Consider the following 22,688-nt stretch of genomic DNA (forward strand, 5'->3'; position numbering starts at 1 on the left):
TTTTGCATATGGTAGAGGAAATTCTTTGAATGAGGTAAAACCAATACAATGGTCTTTGATAGAGTCTCAATTGACACCTTCTACGATACATGGCCCAAACACAGGTGGAGGATTCATTAATTCTTTCTTTGCACATTGTAGTGGGATTGCAAACCACTTTGGAGAGTACAGGATGGAGGAAGAATGTTCAAGAATAGGCAAAGAAAGGTGATTGCAAATTTTTGGTTCTACTTTATCTTGTTGTTCCATGTTGCCAATTCTTTGTACTAGCAATGTATGGTGGATGTTATTGTAGTTGTAAGTCTTGGATTCAAAGCCCCATCATATGAGACATTGAGGAGTGATAAGCTTAATGATGCTGTACAAGACGTTTAAGGATGTTATAAACAAACATCAACTAGAGTGAGAAAAGATTGGATTTACTTTAATGATAGATGGGTGGATGGATAGAAAGAATCAAACACTCACCAATTTCCTTGTCTCTTGTGATATTGGCATGATCTTTTTTGAAATTCGTGGATGCATTAGATAGGATCAAATTTGCAGCTGCATTGTTTGAGTTTTTTGACAAGGTAGTCATGGATGTAGGGCCACCAAATATGGTTCAATTTATTATAGACAATGCTATTGCTTGTGTTGTTGTTAAGAGATTCCTTAAGGGCAATTGTTCCTCTATGTGTTTTAGCTTGTGTGCCACACACTTCCTTGAGCTAACCTTAGATGATATTGGAAAACTTGAATGGGTTAAGGAGGTATTGCAAAAGGTTCACACTATTACAAAGTTCACTTACAATCACACAAATGTATTGCGTATGATCTTCATAGAAGGCAAGGAGCTAGTTTGACCAAGGTTGAGAACATTTTCTATTCGTGTCTTTGTATCACATAATCTTTGTGAACAAAAAATGAATTTGAATTGAATATTTGTTTCAAACTAGTGGATGGAGTTTAACTTCGTCATTCAAATGGATGGTAGAGTAGTGGTGAGTACATTTATTCTAGGACTTTTTGGGATGTGGTAGAATTGGGTGTTGGATTTTCAAAGGCATTAATTTTATTTTTGAGACTAGTGGATGGGGAGAAATCCTCCATGGGCTATTTGTATGAGGCCATGGTTAGGACCAAGGAGGTGATGGGGGGGGTAGTAGGATGGAAAATTACATGTACAAGTACACACCATTGTGGGACATAATCAATAGGAGATGGGATCGACAAATGTACCCCCTCTGAATCTATAACACACTATCTAAATCTACCTTGTTTTATAGCCCTCATTCAAAGATGACAATGAGGGCACACAAGGTCTACTCATGTGCATGGAGAAAATGTCCTCTGTTGTAGTAGCATTTGATGTAGTTATGGCAGAGTTGCCAATATAGAAGTAAGAAAGGGTTTTTTTTTTACTATTGTGCAAGGCAAGAAGATCTTCAAACTCGGTAGACTCCATGAACTTTTGATAGATTGTCTGTATATTGTAGACATGCACATTAAAGGTGTTAAGCTTTTAGTAGATCCTACATAATATAATATGGAAATAATTTTTTTTTTAGCACAATGGTGAGATTTTTGTGGTCATGAAGCGAAAAACCTTTGATGGATAGTGATGTATATTTTGAGCCAGCCATGCAATTCATACAGTTCATTAGCGTGTGAGTGTTCATGGATTGTTTTGTCAAACATATATTCCATGAAATGCAACTGTCTGATGCAACCTTAGACAAATGACTTGGTGCTTGTTCATCTCAGCTCTTGCCTAAAGTTGAAGGAAGCTCAAGGTTAGAGTTCTAAAATACTTGCAATTGTAATTATAAATTGCATTCATTGTTTTTGTTTCAGATTCAATTGCCAAATTTAATTTTAAAATGAAAAAAATGAGGTATCATCAAGAAAGACTAGGCAATTGACATTGAAAAAATTGATCTAGATTTTTAGTGGATTACAAATGATGATGATTTCCTTGATCATAATGATTTTGATATCCTAATAGAGGTCAATGACACTGATAGTGATGTGGCTGAACTAGTTGGAGAGTCTCCTTCAGCTTCAGGACCTGCAACCTTCTAGTTTCACTCTGTTTGTAGCAGCAAGAGTCATTGGCTACAATTCATTTTTTGGAACTTGGTATTTAATTTGTAGGTTTGACTTTTGCGCAAATTAAATTGCAATTGGAAATTTGAAAAATATGAGTATTTTGTTATTATTTATGCAGTATGTGTTGTGCAATGCAATTTAATCAGAAATATGAACATAAATGAAAAAATCTATATCCCATAATTAGTGAGCTTTACTCTCATTTAGATTTGTTTTCTCTATCTCTATGACTAATAAAATGGCTTAGAATTAATAAAGAACAAGTATTTTTCTCTTATGTTTTTGACAATCCAATATTTTCTAGATTGACGACTGATTTTTTGAAAAAATCTTAATATTTTGGTTTGCCAATTTTTACTCCAATTTTTTTTGGCTGCTATGATTGTAAACGACTATTGATAAATCCTTCCCCAACAATCAGTTCACACCAATGAGATGTAAATTGCTAAAAGCAAAGATAGTAAAAACAACAAAAATAAAGATTTTATGTAGGGTCTGGGTTTTTGGTTGTTTCTGTTGCGTAGTTATTCAGTCAGTCTTGTTGAACTTGAGCAAGTTTTGATAGAAACTTGTTGAGTATTTTTGTTAATACTCATGAATTTTTGCAACAGTTTTGTATTAAGATTTTTGCATGAGTTATTCCTCTAATGTAGAAACTTGCAAATACTCGCTTTTTAAAATTGCAGATCGAAACCAATAAAAGAAAAATACGATATAACAAAATAAATATTATAAATGAAAATATAAAAGCCATAAAATATATAAATAAATCTTTTCATTGTTATAATCTACACTTTAGATGTATAAATAATTGATATATGGGTATTTTTAAAAGTGTTGTATTTAGTCATATTTGTATTAGGGGGTCTTGAAAATTCATTGTATCCATATTTGATACCATAGACATTTCCATGCAACTCTTGTTTTAGATTAATAGAGGGAAATTCTTCTCCACTCTATAGGTTGCTATATATTGTTCTTCTTGTTGAGACTTAATTGCTACTCCTTTATGGCTTATAAAGGTCATTTTAGTTTGGAGCAAACAGTTTTCTGGGAATAAATCAGCAAACCAAAAGATTAAGTTTTTTTTTTTGAAATCATGAAAAACCTAGGGTTATGGTTTCTAAAAACTTGAATCCATAGCAAAAAAGGATCAAAATTGTTATTTTATTGATTTAAGGAGTCTTTTGGTAGTTATTTCGTGATTTTTTTGCAATTAAGAGACATTGTCCTGGCAAAAATTCTGTGTGCAATTTATTAGTACAAGCCATAGTTTAAAAACTTGGACTCGATAATCACACAGCTGGCCCAAAAATTTTAAATACTTGGGACTTGGCAAAAACTCGAGGAAGAACTAGACAAAATTTATCAAACATTAAAAAATACATTAATTTAAAAAAAATTCTTTAAAAACATGCATATTATTAAATTTGTGGTCCATGTTGCTGATTTCCTTCATATATAGATCAAAATAGGAGTTTCAATATGCCTCATAGATCAAAAAACAAGTTCAAAGGTTTAATACATATAAACTTCTAGTTTCAATATCAATGAAAATTACAAATCATAAATGTCTTCTATGACTTAAGTTCAGAAAAGTTTATTGCAGCTACGTGAATGCCATGGAAGTGGATGGTGTAGCTATAGCATCCTCAACAGGAGTTGTAACAAGAGCCTTAGATATAGGACCAAGTTGTGTATGCAGTGACCTAGCCCTTAGTGACTTGCCAAGCTTGCCTTCTAAATCCTCAAATGCTGCCACATTTGCTTACCATTTGGCTTCATCCCTTTCCATATTAGGGATCTCATTAGTAATAAACAGTGTTGCATCCTTAGCAACCCAATTTGAATATGGATCAATGTCGCCAAGGTAAAGCACACGATGTGTATCTTACCCTTCCACCTTCTTTTCATATAGTTGAAGGTTTTATCACTCAAAGATAAGAGTCATTCCAGTTCTTTTAAGTCAATCTTTGTTATATTTTGTATGAGTGGCCTATAAAACAATCCAATTGCACTCACAACTAGATGCATTATAAACTTATAGGGTTTGGATAGAATGCAGATGGCAAGCTTTTGAAGATCTGTCATTGGGGCACCAAAATTTTTTTGCAACAAATTTGCAAGGACATCATTTATAAATTTGTAAGAATTTTAGTAAAGTGTAAAGTTAAACTAAAATCATTTATGTTTTTTTTTCTTGGCTGCAAAGTGTCTCACTTATGAATGAATAAAGTCAAAGAAAATAATTCCCCCTCTGCCCTCTTATAACTTTGGAACTCATCATGTATGAGATCTCGAATGTTGTCATCTGAGATCAACCTTTAAATGCACGTGTTGAGGCCAAACATAACCTTTGCATCCAGTTTAAATGAAGAGGAGAAGAAAAACATGGGATTCAAATAGTAGGCAAAAACATGAATATGTTGGTGGAGTTGTCGGTTCCACCTTCAATCAATAATGTGTGATATGAGCATATTTGATTCTACTCAAGTCATATAAATTGGATTACTTCTTTAGCCCCATCCATGGTCTCATGTAGATACCTTGTGGAGTTTTCATCTACATCCACCTACCCACAAATCTTAAGCAAGTCCGACTTGTCCCTGGAGAAAAACTATTTTTACTTGTCAGTGGGTTATTCCTGCGATTACTTGACGACGTGATTTTTTTGTGGGTGCTCACCAAAATTTTATAACTATGATAAAAGCAGTAAAAATTGTTTGAAAATTTGTGAAAATGGTTGAGTGCCAATATATTGCAAGTTTTGCAGATTATTGCTAGTATGTTTTTTGCTATGATGCTTTAGATATGAGATTGCAGAGCAAATTGAATGATTGTAGTAGTGTTCCTAATCGACCCAAATAAAATTATTAAGTTCCTCTTGGCATTGTGGCTGGCTGCTTTCTATTCAACAGGGGATTTAAACATTAGTGTTAATTCATCAAGTCTCACTTTAAGGACAAGAGGCCATACACTCTCTATGGTCTAGCTCTCTAGAGTCTAGTCTATAACGGTTTTCATCAATCATGTTTCTGGAACCCAAAGCCAGAGGATAAATTTAGGATTGTTAACAAAATATGGCTAAGTGTGAATTTGTGAGAGAGCCTTAAAAGTTGTGTTAGAATACTTGTAAGGAACTACCTCACTTTCCTCTATGATTTGGCACTTTTGAGTGTTGTGACCTTTTCACACATCGCCCCATTGCAAATGGGGACCATCTGTTTTTGCTTTTTAGGGTTTTGCCTTGGCATCACAATTGCTAATCACCAATCTTTTTATAATGAGGATTTAGAGTTTTTAGGTGGTCATCAGAGTCAATTAGGGAAATCATCATCAGAACAGTGTTTGGACACCATCAAAGTGCTTAGAAGGCCCGAAGGACGAAAAATGCAAATGCTTGGGGTCAATTTTGACACCTTCCTATTTCTGTGAGATTTTTCTTTTTTTTTTTCTTTTTTTCTTTTTGGCATTTTTGGGCCAATCTGCAAAGCAGCTTTTTCACCTGCTTTTTTTCTTTTTACTTTTTGCTTTTTTTCTTTTTTCAACTTTTTTGAAAGTTGACCTAGGATTGGGTTGCTCAGGTCATGGCAACAAGGTTCCTGTCTTCGAAATGAAAATTTTTATTTCCAAGAGTGAAAAGCAAGGAAAAATCTCCAGGCAAGGCATTGATCTAGAAAGTTCCAAATGAACGTGACAATGAACAAAAATTTCACCAAGTGTTTATGGCAAAGAAAAGTTTCTAAATGGAGATAGCATTGTCTCAAGCCAGTACCAACTCTACCATGATGGAAATGGCAACGTCTTGTGCCATAGAAAAGTCCGCCAAGAAGGGAGATGGCAATGCCTTGTGCCATGAGGAATCTTGCCCAAGCAAACATGCAAATGGCATGGCAAAGTGCAAACTCCGCCAAGGAGAGAGATGGCAACATCTTGGACAAGTGCAAAGTCCGCCATGCAACATAAGAGGAATGTCCTAACAACACACAAACTCCGCCCATCATGGAAAGAACAACATCCCGAGACATGCTAAAGTTTGCCCAAGTAGAGGATAAGAAAATTGGCTAAGTGTTGAAACCTTGGTTAAAAAAAATTCAGAATATTGGCTAAGTGTTGATACCTTGGAGAATAAAATTTCAAAATTTGGTTAGGTGTCAAGGAAATTCCCAAGCAAGAAGCAAATCCGCCCGAAGAAGATGAAGGGAAATTCGGCTATGTGTTGGTGGATTGAAAGAAAAGTTGAAATCAGGTGCCAAGTCCGCCCAACACTTGGTCAAAATGGCTTGCCAAAGGGCGAAGTCCACCATGATAGAGATGGCAATGTCTTGTGCCATCCTAAAGTCCGCCCAGCTTCCTAGCAAAAATGGCTTAAGGAAGAGTAAACTCCGCCCATAGTAGAGAAAGAAATGGCTTAAGGAAGGCTAAAGTCCGCCCAAGAAGGTAAGTTTGGCATGAAATCATATTGAAGTCCACCTAGAAGAAAAATGGGAAATGTCCCAAGGCATCATGGACTCCGCCCAAGCATGAGGTAAAATGTCTTGATCAAGCATGAACTCCACCCACATTGGCATGAAGACACATCAAGTCCACCTTGACACTTAAAAGAAATTGGCATGATGAAGGGTAAAGTCCGCCCAAGGTACCAAGAGAATGGCATAACATATGCCAAAGTTTGCCAAGATCCTAGAAGGAATGTCTTAACACATAGAAAAGTCCGCCATGGTTAGAGTTTGACCAAGTTTGGAAAGTCAAGAAATTTGCCCAACACTTTGAATTATTTTTCAGAAATTCGCCCAACACTTTGATAAATTTCTTAAAACACACATGGACAAGATGAGGACAAAGTGTGAAGTGATGCCAAGAACAAGAATAGAAACTTTCTTTTGAAATCTTTTGAAGGGATTAAGTTGCCATTTTGAGGAAGATGAGAAGAGGACTAGGTTCAATGAATCTACCAAAAAAAAACATAAAAATGCCAAAATAGTTGGAACTTCTCAAACTTATATCAATTTCAACTTGCCATTTTCAACTTCATCCTTTCTCAAGTTTGAAAGTTGAAAGGGCTCTCTCTCCCAAGTTCAATGAAAGAAGATTTTGGAAGGCAAATCCACAAGCAAAGTTCGTTCAAGCATAGAGATGGCCAAAATCTTGGCTAAGTGTTTAAAGGTCCACATGAAGGTGTCACAAAATGAAATTGAACAGCCAAAATTTGGCTTAAGTATGGAAAATACTTCACAGAGAAAATTCCAATTTCCTCCATTGTGGCGAAGGCACAGAGGAATTCTTCTCCAAATTCAAGGCACTTGAAAGAATTTCAAGGCATCATGAAAGAAAAGTCCTTAGACTTGGTGAAAATATTAAAAAAAAAGAACTTCTTGGGGGATTTCATCTACAATCCCAAAACTATTGAAGCAATCGGGGCAACTTTTTGAAGGATTTCATCTCCTGAAGAATTGAAGACAAGCTCCCAATCAAAATCAAATGGTGACAAGAAGAGTATTCCACACAAATTTCCATACAGGCAATTTATTGACACAAATTGGAGAATTCAGAGGAATAACATCAGTCTAGTTCAAGCCGGAGGAGTTTGAAGGCAATCAGTAAAGAAAATTTTAATAAATTCAAGTCTAGACTTTTGCTCCAAGGGGTGACTTCTAGACCTCAAAGATTTAAATGCAAGTAAGAAGAAGAGATCAAAATCTTGGAAGAAATTGAAGATCGAAGCTAGGAAGAGGCAAGCGCAAACGATAGAGTCGTCGACAAGGAAAGATATTCTAAGGCAAGTACGTGGAAGAAGAACAAAGTGACCAAGGAAGACATCCAACACGTTGAGGTGGTGCCTTGTCATCTTCCAACCAATCAGATCGTTCCAAGTCAACATGTCTAGGTTCAATGAACCTGACTTATCCACAAAGGCTTCTAGAAGGCACACTCCACAATGCAACAACTTTCTATTTTATTCTTGGTTTATATTTAGCAGAAGGACACATGTCCCCAAATGCAATTTTCTTATTGGTCGAAAGGAAGTTAGTTGTAACAAACCCTAATTAGGGTTTTATTTTGTAATCTTGATCGTTGATTCGAAATCAATCCTGGCCATTGAATTGTAATTGAAGAGCCTATAAATTGAGCTCGCCCCTCATTTGTAAAACATGGGAGCATGTTGCAAAACATGTTGAGATAAGCAAATTGTTGTTTATGAATGCCAAAATAATAAGTAATGCATTGTTCAAATTGATGGTGATTACTTATCTTATTTTGGAGTTTGCATGGTTCTTATCCCTCATCATAGTTTAGATTTTATTGCATGTATGTTAGACGAATGCAAGATCTAATAAGTATTGGTTTATGGTGAATCTTCCACTCATACTTTTGATGAACAAATGATTTTTGTTCATTGTGTAAAGTTAGTCTGAGCTTACTTTGTGGATGCTTAACTTCTGTCTGGATGAATATTGATCAACTTGATGGTAGTTATTCATGATTTGAAAATCATAAGCATGTCCCTTGAACATTGCACCCACTTTGTGTAGTTGTCTTAGCGTGGCGAAGCAAAGCGTGGTTATTGGTTTCACCAAGTCAATACCGTCTCCTGAATTCTTAGGAATAGATTAGAACTCCTTTTCAGTTTTCTTGAAGTCCATGATCCAAGACCCAAACGATAGAGCTTCATTTTCTAGACCTTCATTGTGAATTGAACGAGCCAAGCGTAAGTCCCTTTGTGTACTATTGGCATATCACAATGCCCATTGAGCTTATCCACACGTCAAGACCTGACAAAAGAAACCTAGGAATCGCCATATGATCTTCTTGCAATCTTAGCATATGCGGTGATTTTGTTCAAGAGAGGATAGAGTGTCTTTGGACATTTTATTTTGTGTTCAGTGGGTAATAAAACACACACCAACCCTGAGTTTTGAAGATTTATTTTTGTATGTAAATTTTTGAAACCTAAATGTGTGTATATTAGACAATCGTTGTACTCATTAAAGTGCTTATGGAAACGGTGTATTTCCTGTACCCATCTTATGGTGGGTAGCAGATAGACAGTTAAGATGTAATATATTCAAGTCTTTTGTATGGATATATGGGGCGTTCTGTTATAAATATTGAGATTTCTTGACAGAAAAAATTGTTAGCAATAATAATATTACATATGAATTTTCAAGTTGTCATGCTGTTGTTGGTAACAATAGCACTACTTCTTTGAATGGCTTACATTATAATTCTTATAGTGATGTCATCTACTTAGTGGAAAAATGAAGATTAAGCACAAATCACCGAACACTATTTTGCCTTTATAACCTAGGTGTAAGCTGTGAACATTATCCTTTTTCAATAGTATCTCACTCAGCGATGTATTATCAACATTGATCAACGTCCAAATGCAGGTTTAAAACTGGTTACTTCACTGAAGCAAAAGAAAGGTAGCTAGGCATCTTATATTCCCTTATTAAATAACAATTGCGTTGGATAGTACAGATCCTTATTATTTTTCCTTTTATGGCCTGTCAATACCTGGGATGCAATGTGTAATCTGTAATGTCATTTTTTTATTTTTTTTGCATGTCATTGGAATTTTGTGGAAAGAATTTTCCATTTGCAGATGTGCTATTCTGTTTCCTAATTTAGAATTAGCATGTTATAATTTTAGTTATTAGGAAACTCCAGATGAGATCCATATCTTGGTCCCTATGCCCACAAATCTCGGTGACTACACAATATAGAAACATATTTTGCCATATTAGAAAACAACTGCTTTGGATAATACAGATCCTTATCCTTGTTTTTTACCTTTAGGACCTGGTGATACCTGGGATGAAATTTGTATAGTTTAAGCTCATTTTTCACACGTCTTTTGAATTTTCGGCACAGAATTTTTCCTCTGAATGTGCTATTTTCCTTTCCTCATGTAGAATTAATATGTTGAAATTGTAGTCATTAGGTAACTCCAGTGTATGAACAAGGCCACGCCTCTGTCTCCATAACTGCAAGTTTTGGTGAGTACATATTATATATAATATAGCTATACTCTTAAATTCTTAATCATTTACTTGCATATTCAAATTTCAATAGCATTCTTATTCCAGTCCTTTTTTTTCACGGATCAGCCAAGACTCAAACTTTAAGACCCCTCATGTATGCCAAGGTGTTCTACCACTAAGATACCAGTCCTCATTGTGACCAGAGATTATTGCTAGGCTGCTTGTTAAGTTATCTTGGTTCAGGTGTGACTCATTTCTCCATGTATGCTGGGTTGCTTTACCATTGAGCTACCAATCCTCTTTGTGACAGGAGATTTTTGGTAACCTCCTTATTATGGTTTGCATTTGGGTCTTCCCAACACCAATAGGCATATATGTAACAACATTGCAAAAATAGGGAACATAGCTTAACAAACTATCCATCTAATAAATAGTTTATTCTATGATGTAGTAATTAATAATGAACAGATCCTGTACTCTTATCAGCACCCTCATATCTCCAGGTTGCCGTGGTTATACTTATATAGTTATATTGTATATTTAGGTAGTTGCTTGCTTCTGGTTCTAATTTACTGCTTAACCTTTTAATGTTGTTTAACCATGTTACTAAAGAAATTAATCATTGACAGGTCTTGTGTGTTAGTGTATATATGCTTACAAAATGAAAATTCACTCATAGCATATAGATATCCTTTTCTTAACAAAGAAATTTTGATTCAAAGTGAAGCTGGCTATTAAATTATATTTTAATTGCAGAGTGGGATGATAAGGAAGATGAGAAAGAAGCTTTACAACAGTGGGAGGATGATTGGGACGATGATGATGTCAATGACGATTTCTCCCAGCAACTAAGAAGGGAACTTGAGAGCAATCCAGAAAAAAAATAGGATTATGCTAGTCTCTCCAATGTTATTGCTTTGCTTATGGAAAAGGCCTCGAATGATAGATCTAGGTATAAACAAGCAAATAGAAGAACCTATTTCAGTTGAATGTGGGTCCTATTATTATTCAGATCATATTTACATTGAGTAAAACAATTAAATCATTAGAGACTATCTTGTGTCAATGATTATTTACATCCAGAAGTTTTAGTATCTATTGCATCAATATGTTTAAAGTTTTATGCTCACAAAGTTAAAGACTTTTGGCATTTGACGTTAGTATGCATTTCAGAGATCCTCCTTTTATTCAAAGAGTGAGTGAGGTTAATGCCTTTTCATATTAATGTTTGTTGTTGTTGTTTGTTGAATACATGTTGTGGTTTCTTGATATAATCCTAAGATTGAAAAGACATTTGTTGCTTGGTGAGGAAGGAATACAGTCCGAGTAATTTTTGTAGTATGATCATAGTTGTTTCTAATTTCTTTCTTTCAGATGAGTAGTGTAGCATATTTTGGTTCCTCAGAATATATGTCAGCAATAATTATAGGGTAAGAGTCTACGAGGATATCTGATATCTATGTTCACAAGAAACAAAAAGCTACTTTGGAAGATTCGAGGTCATCACCAGAAATAAAATTATATGAGTACTGTATCCTATCAGTATCCTTTAATATTTGTAGACAACAAGATACTTAGATTATAGAACATGAACAGACTGCTTGACACTGATTATATGACTATACTGTGAAGCTTGTTGTTTGAAGCTACTGCATTTTATAGATGAAAATAGCAGCAGGTGTCTTGCTGCATGTCAAGTACAAGTTACAAAGTAGGCTCAGGCCTCAACATCTAGTCTGGGCACAGTTTCTTCAATTTTCCTCCTCACAAGTTCAGCACTTATAATCTTTCCTCTTTAGCATTAGGGAGGGTATTAAACTATCCTTAAGAGCGCTGGCAACCAAAATATGATTGCATGCTAGGGTATAGATATTGCAGAAATTTACCCTTGTAATAAATTCAATAATCATGATTCCAAATAGAATTCCAAATTTCATGAATGTTTCTTCTGCTTATGGTGCTTTGAGGGTTTGGCATGATGGCAAATGGAATTCAATTACCCTTTTTTTGAAGTACTGGGGTTTAAAGTGGGAAAACAAACAAACTATTATTGTTATTTCATGCCAAATGTGACGTGTAGAAAGAGAAACTGACACAGGACATAAATATGAAATGTGTACAATATTGCCAATTATTAATGCTATCAGATTTCCACAATCCATGCTGAAATTCTTATCATGCTTCGAATCCAGAAGCATGATAAGAATTGCCAAATATTGTCAAATTCTCAATGATGCCCTCATTTGCTGGTGACCTTGATCACCTGTGCTCTAAAATAGTTTAATTTTGGAGTGAAAAGTTAAAAAAAGAGATCTAAATGAAAATCCTAGGGTTTGTAGAGGCAGGTTTTTTGAAAAATCCAGGAAAAACTTGTGTTATTCAATAAACCACAAATTATTGAATAGCTTGTGGGTTTTACCCAGGTTTCCCCAAAAATACTCAGGTTGGTGAAAAAACCGACATGCGACATCCCTGGCTGTGGGTTGTTGGGTAAAGTGTCTGGATTTAGCCTGAAATCTATGGATTCAACTGTTGAAGTGTGATTATTGGTATTATTAATATTTTGTGTAGACCTAAATGAAATTCATGCTCAAGAACATTTGTTGATTTGATTGTCTTGGGGGCATTGGCTTGTTTGAATTGGCCGTACTATTTGATTCCTTAGCTTTCACTGCCATAGTGAAAGTTGCATTTCATAGATCTCTGTCAATTTAGTTCAACCTTTAGCACTGGTTCTTGAAAATAACACAATTAACCTTAGCATTTGATCAGATCCCCCTATACAGTGAGCTTCACCAGCTAGTAGGGCCAATGAATTGTAGGTGCCCGGGGACCCGGCCAATAATCTACTGCCAAAATCAACTATGATGGAGGGGTTTGAGAGAGGACTGTTATGGGGTATAGACTGAAACTTCCTCACTGTCAACTAGAGTTTCACCCATCGCAGAAAGCATTGTGCTTATAATACGATCAACCCAAGCATTTGTTCAAACCTGCATGTCAATCACTAGATCTTGACAACATCTTTAGCTGGGATCAAATAGAAACGGCTTTATAGAGACTGCCCAAGGTTTTCGGGACCAAACCTCAGGAGGCATTTCCATTGAGACAAAATATTAATAAAAGAATCCAAATGTAGTAGATATTATTCAATACCCCGGCAAGTCTGTATTGAAAAAGTTTGATGATTTTGAACTTCTAACACAAATAAGTCTGATTATGTTTTTGAGATGAATTGCCAAATCTTTGGGGGTGGTCATTGATGTCTATTGACCTTTTCATGGAAAAGGCCTCTTGGTTTATGGTCAGATCTCCTTGAAACTTGACCTCACCTCCCTACTTTCAAAAAGTATAATGCTGAACGTTCGAGATTTCAAATGGTCTTGAGCTCTGGATTATGAAAGTATTCCCTTTAGATGCAGGGGATACCTCAAATATGGTTCCATCAAACCCAATAAGTAGACAACTAGAAACAAGAACTTGGGTACTATAGGTAGCAAGGCCATGGAAGGCATGCAAAATAATCAACCTAATGAGGAGGTAGTAAAGGAAAGACAGCTTACTTTGAATGAGATGATGAATAATCAAGAAATGATATTTGATTTTAATATTAAGGGGGATTTTAAAAATCATTTAGAGAATATTGTGGATCCTTGAACAGTCTAAAGTCTTGGAAAAAGATTCAAGAGGAAAGTTTCCTTATTCTTCTATTTCTAAGGGAAGGAAGCTTGATGAGAGTAAGGAATATAAAGAATTCCTAGAATCCTTTGAACCAAGTTCGAAGCAAGTAAGCAATGTGCAGCCACCTCATCATAAAAGGTATCTTGGGGACCGATAAGATTGGATGTCACAATAGTTATGCAGCTCTACAAAATGCAAGCTTTGACTGATGTTGTATATGGGCATGAATCTCTTCTAGAAGATATCTTGGCAGGCACTAAAAAATATAATGATGATCAATGAAGTTTTTCCTCTGGGATTTATGGCGGCTTAACTCCCCCTTAATGAATCCTCTGCTTTGGTGCCTGTTGACAGTTTTTTCTTGGAGTTTTTCTCTAGAGGAATTTAATTTGAACCATAAGGACATGATTGAGTCTATCCTTGCTCATGCATGCAAGCCTCTAATGTTTTGCTTTTCATTCTTATATTACTTTTTCATGCATGCATGCTTTGCCTTAGCTTATGCATATATACTTTATGCATGCATGCTGGTTTGCTTTTCATATTTAGTTTTTTCATTAATGCATGCTTGTATATGGATAGATTTCGTGCCTCTAGAAACGGATGTGTGACATTAGCATTTTTTACATGCTAGGTTTATAGGTAACTTCTTTAACTTGTGCATACTTTTAATTTCTGCACGTAGGCCTACTTATTATTATGAGGTAGTTTACTTTCTTCTCTGCTTATTTGGATTTTGTCACATGTCACCTATTGTAATTTTGGGACTTCTTCCCTCATTTCGATTATAATTTTCTTTTAACTTCATAAAAAACACACTCCACACTTCGACAATGACAAGCTGAAATGTTCCAAACGAATGAAGTGCCTTAAAAGACAGGAACTCATCCTGTAAACATCCTGCCTTTTGTTATGATAATCGCTAAGTGTCATGTGAATTAATAGGTACGACCTTTCTTTTTGGAAAGAGTTGCCAATATTAATGAAGACTTGGAGACTGGTGGATGGGATTTTCATCCATTCTTTTAATTCAAATTTTCCTCACTTTCCTTCTACAATTTTTTTAACCTTTTACTTAAATTTGAGGGTTAAGGGAGAAGTGGGGTCCAGGCAGGGGATAATGATAGAATGTGGAGCACCTTCTACAAACAGCCAGTGGGGTGGGGGTAGGGGATAATGATAGAATGTGGAGCACCTTCTACAAACAGCCATTTGATGATTGGAAAGAAAGAGGTTTCCTAAAAAGTTTTGAGAGTTTGATTCTAGTTATTATAAGGATTCCCAAAATGGATGCTAAATTAATATATGTTGTTACCTTTTCTTTGAATGTATTATGAAGAGAATTAGTCAAATTTCTTGGACAATCATTAAACCTCTATGATTATTGTTTTAAGCATCGAAGAGGATATTTTTTCACAAGCTCATTACATTTATCAAAATTTGAGAGTTCCCTGTTACTATCAGCATTTTCCACCTTTTCCAGACTGCTCATTGAATGCTTGAGTTATCCAATAGGCTCCGCTTGTTTGCTGGCATTTGTTGTACATCTCTGTTAACAGTTGGAAGACTTTGCATAAAGTTGTACATTTCTGTTAACAGTTGGAAGACTTTGCATAAAGTTGTACATCTCTGTTAACAGTTGTAAAACTTAATACACATAGGGGAGATGTTCCATGTTTTGTCATAAATGTAATGAAAAAATAGATACAAATCTAGAACAAAATTGGTTTGAATATGTGACTCATCAGATTTTAAATTATATAGAAATAACATTTGTGAATCCAAATGAGAATGGTTGAAAGCAATATTGTTTTGTTTTGGGCCATGACCTGATGTATAAACTCTTGGAATAACCTTAGTTTAGGTCTCTAAATATAATAAAAAACATATTTTTTAGAGCTTTTCAAAAGTTTTTTTTGGTATATTATTTATAATTGATTTTAAATTCTTACTCAGCCTATAAGGTGGGAGACAATATTATTCTAATAGCCATATACTGGAAATGTATCAAGGTAGTTTTAGGAATATCTCATTGTTTTGGCGGTAGCTAGATCTAAGATCTTGTTTAATATAAAACAACTCCTCGTTTAGCTTGTTAGGCATATCATTAATAATAAGTATATGAAACTTGTCTTTGATAGCAAGCATATCGAGCTACTAACAATCTGGAAACATGCATTGGTTATCATGCATCTAGCTAACCATCATTATTCTTTACATTTGTGTACCAATACGTTACAGATTGTAATCTTGAACTACACCTCTTTCCAATGGGTGCCATTAAGTTACCAACATGCAGAACACCCTTGGGCCAACTTTCTCATATTTTGGCACCTAGTGCCTATATGTGTTTGCAAGATTACTCTTACCAAGTCACCTACACGTGCAAGGTTTACTTTATATTATTTTGGGATATGTGCAATGACTTAATCGACTCGTTCTCCTTTCATGCATATGGTTAATGTATACATAGATCTCATTATTTCATCAATCTTGTTTTGATCACCACTTTATTTATATTTTTTGGTGCCTTAGGGCAGCTAAGGCTTCTTTTCAATCCTCTCGTATTTTTATATACATGCAAAAGTTTTCTTTATTGTAGGAAATGGAGAGAAGCTTTCGTTATTATGGGTGTAATAAAAAGTATTTAATCATTTCAACAAAAATGTATGAGAGGTGTTTGTGAGTTGCCCTTTTCATTAATAGGAAAAAGGTAAAAATTGCCTTTGCAAGTACCTTGCACAACCAATTCAACATGCACAACTTTCTATTCTAACATTAGACTAAGGATATTAATTTTAGTAATATTCTAGTTTTTAACATTGGACTCGGATTAAAAAAAATAAAAAAATCACAATGTCGACTATTGCTGCTGCTGCTTCTCTCGCTCAAACGGTGAATTTTATAAACGCCCCTGCTATGGCCCTTAACGACTCTCCTTTGTGCGATTTCGCTGCCCTCCTCCCTGGCACGCCTTGTGGTGTGGGTGTCCTATGTGCCCCCTCACCATTTGTTGCTCATTGTGAGCCCTCAACGGTGGGTGCTTGTTCATGCCCTCCCCCACCTGTGGTTCCGGGGGGAGTCGTTGGTGCTAACTCTTTGGGGGATGCTTCTCAGCTGGTTGCTACTGATGTTGTGGGTGTTGAGGTCCCACCCAAACCTTCCTTTGCTAGCAAGCGTAGCTTCACTCGTGTGGCTAGATTTGTTGCCCAAAATTTTAGTAATATTTTAGTTTTCAACATTGGACTAGGATAAAAATAAATAAAAAAATCACAATGTCGACTATAGCCGCTGTTGCTTCTCCTGCTCAAACGATGAATTTGAAAAACAACTCTGCTATGGCCCTTAACGACTCTCCTCTGTGCGATTTCGCTGCCCTCCTCCTCCCTGGCACGCCTGGTGGTGTGGGTGTCCTGCGTGCCCCCTTCCATAAGGGTTTTGCACTACAAGAACCATCTGTTGTTCATTGTGAGCCGTAAACGGTGGGTGCTTGTTCATGACCTCCCCCACCTGTGGTCTTGGGGGGAGTTGCTGGTGCTAACTCTTTGGGGTTATGCTTCTCAGCTGGTTGCTACTGATGTTGTGGGTGCTGAGGTCCCACCCAAACCTTCCTTTGTTGGCAGGCGTAGCTTCACTCGTGTGGCCAGATTTGTTGCCTAGCCCTGCAAGGGTGTTCGTCCTCTATGCCAAATCCTCCCCTACGGTGGTTTGTGGAAAGGATGTGGTGGACAACATTGGGTTCTACCAAAGTTGTGCTTTAGTGTGCAGATTCTTTGGGCTTTGGCCTTCACTGTCGAACCTCCATCGTTCGGTAAGTGACTCTTGGAGGCCTTTGGTGGCTCATAATATTGAGCTTTCCCCTTGTGCTAAAGGCTTTTTCATTGCTTCTTTTACATCTTCGGTTGATCGGGATTTGGTTTTGGGCAAGTTGTGGGCTTGGGGAGTGCATCCCCTCTCTGTTAAGCCTTGGACCACTTCCTTTTAACCTTTTTATTGAACCGCTTAATATGCATCCAGTCTGGGTTTGCCTTCCAAATCTCCCTCTTCATTTTTGGGAGCCTTTTTGCTATGAGGCTATCGGTAACTTTATTGGTCGTTTCTTAAAGGTCGATGATGCTACGTCTTCAATGGATCATACTACCTTTGCCCGCAGCTTAGTTGATATCGACATCTCCTCGCCTCTCCTTGGAGATGTGGTTCTCATGGTTGGGGATTGATCTTGGACATAACCATTGGATTTTGAGGGCCTCCCCTTTCGTTGCCGGAAATGTTTATTTACAGGTCATCTTGCTTCAAATTGCTCTATTTCACGTCACAAGGTGCTGCTACTTGGTGGAAGGATGCTATTGTTGATCATCTGACCATCCATGCCGCTAGGCCTAGTTCAGATAACTTCTATTGGGAGGCTAAAGTGCCTCCTATTGTTGATGATGCTGCGGCGACACCCCTGACTTGCAGCTCCTCTACACACCTACTGGTTCTACTCCTAATATCGCTCTGCAACAACTTGCTATCTTGCAACAGACCCCTCTTGTTTTGCAGTAGCCTGTTGTTCTGCAACAGACCCCTCTTATTCTGCTGCAGTCGGTTGTTACTCCACAACAGCCTTTTGTTGGCTCTACTGATGATTTCCAAGCGGGATCTATACTGCCTGGTCATTCCCTTGATGGTCCCAATGACAGTATCGTCTGGACTGTTGTTTGTCACAGGCGAAAGGGGAAGTCCTCCCCCCCCACAAGGCTCGAGTGTCCTTACCCCTCCTTGAGTTGGGTCTAAGTTCTTGAAGGTTGGACAAGTCTTTTCTTTTGTCTGACCTTGCTTGTGCCGGGCTTGCTCTGATGTGTTGTTTTTTACTGCATGCAGACTTTTCTTTTTTTGATAGTCTCTGACTATGTAAAGGGTCGACGCCCTAGTTAACGTTGCATTTTAATAAAAAATATTGGACTAGCAACTTGAATTAAGAGAAGCATGTCATATTATATGGCAAAATTTTACCGATCTAGACTAGATAATACATATATTAACTTAGGAGAAAAATCTAATGTGATTCAAAGGTAACATTTGATCAAAAACTTCAAAAAGAAAGAAACAAAGAGAAAATTTTGTCAGCATGGGGTGCACAAAAGTATTTGCACATGAAAAAAATGAGAGGTACCTGTAAGTTCTCTCCACCAATGGACCAAGAAAGAAGTTGCAACTACTTTGCACTACCAATTTAATGTGGACAGCCTAATATTCTTATATTAGAATAATGTTGATAATGCTAATGCCTAACAATAGACTAGACTAATTATAGGGGTGTCTCTAAATTAAAAGAATGATTTTCATATTATAAAACTAATCGTAGCAGCCAAGAGTAGAGAAAACAATGATTGCCTTGAAAGAATAAACTGACAAATCCTCCTATGATTCTAAGGGAATTAAAGATGCAAAAACATAGAGGTTCTATAGTCTTCTTAGATCATTATTCACAAATATTGGTACTTCACATCCGTATGTTTAGTGCAAGCATGGAAAATAAGATTCTAGTACCAATACTTTCATGCTAGATGCTTCTATAATCCAATGGTATCAATTATTAATGCAAAGAGTAGGAGCAAATGGTGAAAAATAGCCATCATCAAGAATACAATCTTAAGAGAAGCATCTCAAGTTATAATGTGTTCAAACTCCATGAAAAATTAAATACACTATCTTGTTTTATATTATAACATGTACTCTTAGATAAACCAATGTGCAAAATGCACCCTATAGTAGATATTGTATTAGCAACACAACCCCATAATATGAATCAAAGCATCCAAAAAGATAAAAATTCTTGAATTGACAATATTTAAGGACATACGTCTTTATGACTTGAAGGCAACAAAACATACAATTTGTAGAATGACAATGACTTTATGTCCTCATGAATAAAACATAATATAACCCTATAAATAACATAAATATCAAATTTGGTGGTCATCAACAAGATCAAACTCCCACCCAACTACTTATGAGTAGTTCCATCAATAAAGACACCACCTCCATCTGAAGACAACTTCGAGTTGATTTCCATGAAGTATTAGTGATTTGAAATTTGTTTAGTATGCTAGAGATTTACTTTGATTAATAAATGAAGATATATTGCTCATTGACCCATTTCCATGCCTATGGAATAGTGCAGAAGAGTAAGATCTATTAGTCAAACCCATTTTGCAATTTGTTTTTTACCAACCTATTCATTGTCATCAGTACCTATTAAAAAGAGAGAATCCACATGCAAAATTCGACTAACAATATGATGACTCTAAACCTAGAAATAAGGCATATCATCATAAACATGTCAATGAAGGTATTATCAATCTGGGCATACCATAGCTTGGGTACCTATTAAAGTCCATGAAGGTTGTTTCCAACTTAATGCTTTGTTGAGCCATAATGAATTCCTCCTATAAGTCCCCATTCAAGAATGCACTTTTTACATCCATTTAATCAACCTTCCACTTATTTGAATAGTAAGAGAAAGAAAAAGACTAATTGTGTGCCATTTGATAGTAGATGCAAAAATTCCTTCATAGTCAATCCTTCATAGTCAATTCTTATAATTATCAATTGATCCACATGGCTTATACTTAATCTAAGAGATCCATAATTGGGCATCACTACAAGAGGACAATCTTCAAGAACCCAAGTATTATTCTTAATGAGACAATATTCTCTTGTTGCATGGTGTTCCTTCAAGTTTGCTTAAAAAATGCCTCATTACAAATATTGTGTTCTACATGAGATGCTACAAGGGCATAATCCATACATTTGTGTCTTTTGGGGTCTAATGTTACTAATTTCATCATCCTTGAAATCAAGAAAAGTTTGTTGTGCTCATTTTGGACAATGATATGAAGTATTAAAATCTAAAATACTAAAAAGCTTTCTAGGAGGTTTTTGTGAAGCAACCTCATAACTAAAAGATGTTTAGGGGATTTTGCAACAGGCGGAAATAATCTATTTTGTGAAGATAGAGAAGAATCTAAAGTCTCAAAGTTAGAAGTAGTGGTTTTCTATTTTTGTAATGAATAATAAATTGTTTAATCAAAAAATATTGTAACTAATGGAATGTCCATAATAGTAATGACAAATTAAATTGATATTGAAGCATGGTTTTAATGACCCTTGTTAACCAAGTAGTTAGTGCTAGAGAACAAAGTGCCATGATTCCTTTCCATTGGAAAGTATCCATAAGGTGGAATAGAGGAATAAAAAACACGGGCCTTAAAGAAGAATGAATACCTCTACATAGTGAAGAGTGATTCGCAAGTTGGAGGGGGATGTACAAGCATTTTTCACTTCATGGAGAAGTTTCAAAGGTTGGAGAACATTATGAAAGCTACTTGGGGTAGGGTGGGAATTGCTATAGAGATAAAAAAGCAAATGGAGAGTTGAAGATCCAATAATGTGAGAAGAAGCAACTTCTTATCAAATTAACTTAATCTTCATTCAAAGAAGAGTCCAAACTAAGGATTTGACCTTATAAAGTTGAAATGAATGCTAAAAGACTTGATGATTGGTTAGCTAAATTAGAGGTATATTTTAGTTTGTATAAGCAACATCCTTGGTAGTCAACACTTCTCTGTGTAGTGAAGCAACAACAAAGAAGTTGCAATTTGGCTCTGATAAATGCAAAAGGATCATGTGAAACTATGTAGGAGTATAACATAGTGCAATAATTAGTTCCTCCTCCACAAAGCGTCATCCAAACTCTTGATACTCCTCAATTATATTCAATTGATATATCAATGTAGCACTAGGAAACACATTCCCTAAGATTAAAAGAATTGAAAGAACAACCAAAGAAAGAAAGGAAGCAAAAAAATCAATTGAGATGGGAAGAAAAAGGCTACCAATCTTGTGGATGACTAACTTGGACACATGATATCTTGTTTTATGCATAAATTGAATGACACTTGGGCATGATATAATAATATGAGAAACACTTACATTAAGTACCTGCAACATGATGAAATTTTGAAGGAGATATTGAGTACTTGAATTCCCAAGGTGTTAGCGATAAATAGAATCCACATGCAATTTAAGTATGACCTCAACATCCTTGTTGAATTGGCAAGCACTAATGAAGTGATGGGATTGTTAGGAGATATTTTAACTTAATAGTCTAAATTGGAATTAAAACTAAATGGTAATTCAAAATCATTCGAGGCATTAAAGGAGGCATTGGTGCCCAAGATTTTGAATAACAATGGGATTATCAAAGCTTTTGATCAATGGAAGAGCGAATTCAATACTATTATGCCTTCTTTGTGTTTTTTCATATGTGAAAGTGGAAAACTACATTCAAATTTACGAACAAATACCATGGATGAATTGATAAAGCTAGAATCAAGTTTGGATAGTTTCAATAAGGAGGCCAAGGAAACATTGGATGCAAGATATAATGCTCATATCAACAAAGTTGCAAAGGTACTTGAATTTAAGTTTCCCTCAAAGGAAACACATAGTTCATGGCTAGAGAAATATCAATTATGAATCTTTTTTCCAAGTCAACATGGTCACTAATTTTGTCTCCATTAGCAAATTTGAGTGCTTTTGTCTTCCTAATGGCTCCAACAACTTTTTGGTTCCAAATGTAAAGGGAACATTTTATTCTAACAAGTTGTTGTACCTATTATGTTTTAACAGAAGTGTGGTTGTCAAATGTAACATTCAATAAATGTGAATTGGTTCATGAGCTTTCGCGCTTACTTATTCTATTTAAGGGGATATGAACCTTATTGTAAAGGATTCTAGGTCTTGTATTTTGGGTGGGTATTTTAGTCTAGCATGTCATAGGATATGGTGTGTAAGGTCTATAGATGAATCTTTGTCATAGAAATTTATATTTCAATTGAAGCATATATGAATATATGCTTGAATATGGTTGTCTCTAATTTTTAA

General features: G+C 35.8%; 1 protein-coding gene across 2 annotated transcripts in view; it reads left to right on the forward strand.

Annotated features, from left to right (window-relative positions):
* LOC131065119 (protein DELETION OF SUV3 SUPPRESSOR 1(I)) overlaps nucleotides 1-11,170 on the forward strand; it is a 32,142-nt gene extending 20,972 nt beyond the window's left edge. For both annotated transcript variants that reach the window (XM_057999536.2, XM_059214050.1), the window contains one exon: nucleotides 10,833-11,170. In XM_057999536.2, the coding sequence (XP_057855519.1) occupies nucleotides 10,833-10,963 (131 nt within the window). In that variant the 3' untranslated portion in view covers nucleotides 10,964-11,170. The remainder of the gene's footprint in view (nucleotides 1-10,832) is intronic.
* The last annotated feature ends 11,518 nt before the right edge of the window (nucleotides 11,171-22,688 follow it).

Source organism: Cryptomeria japonica, chromosome 11 (assembly GCF_030272615.1).
Source record: "Cryptomeria japonica chromosome 11, Sugi_1.0, whole genome shotgun sequence".
Taxonomy (NCBI): domain Eukaryota; kingdom Viridiplantae; phylum Streptophyta; class Pinopsida; order Cupressales; family Cupressaceae; genus Cryptomeria; species Cryptomeria japonica.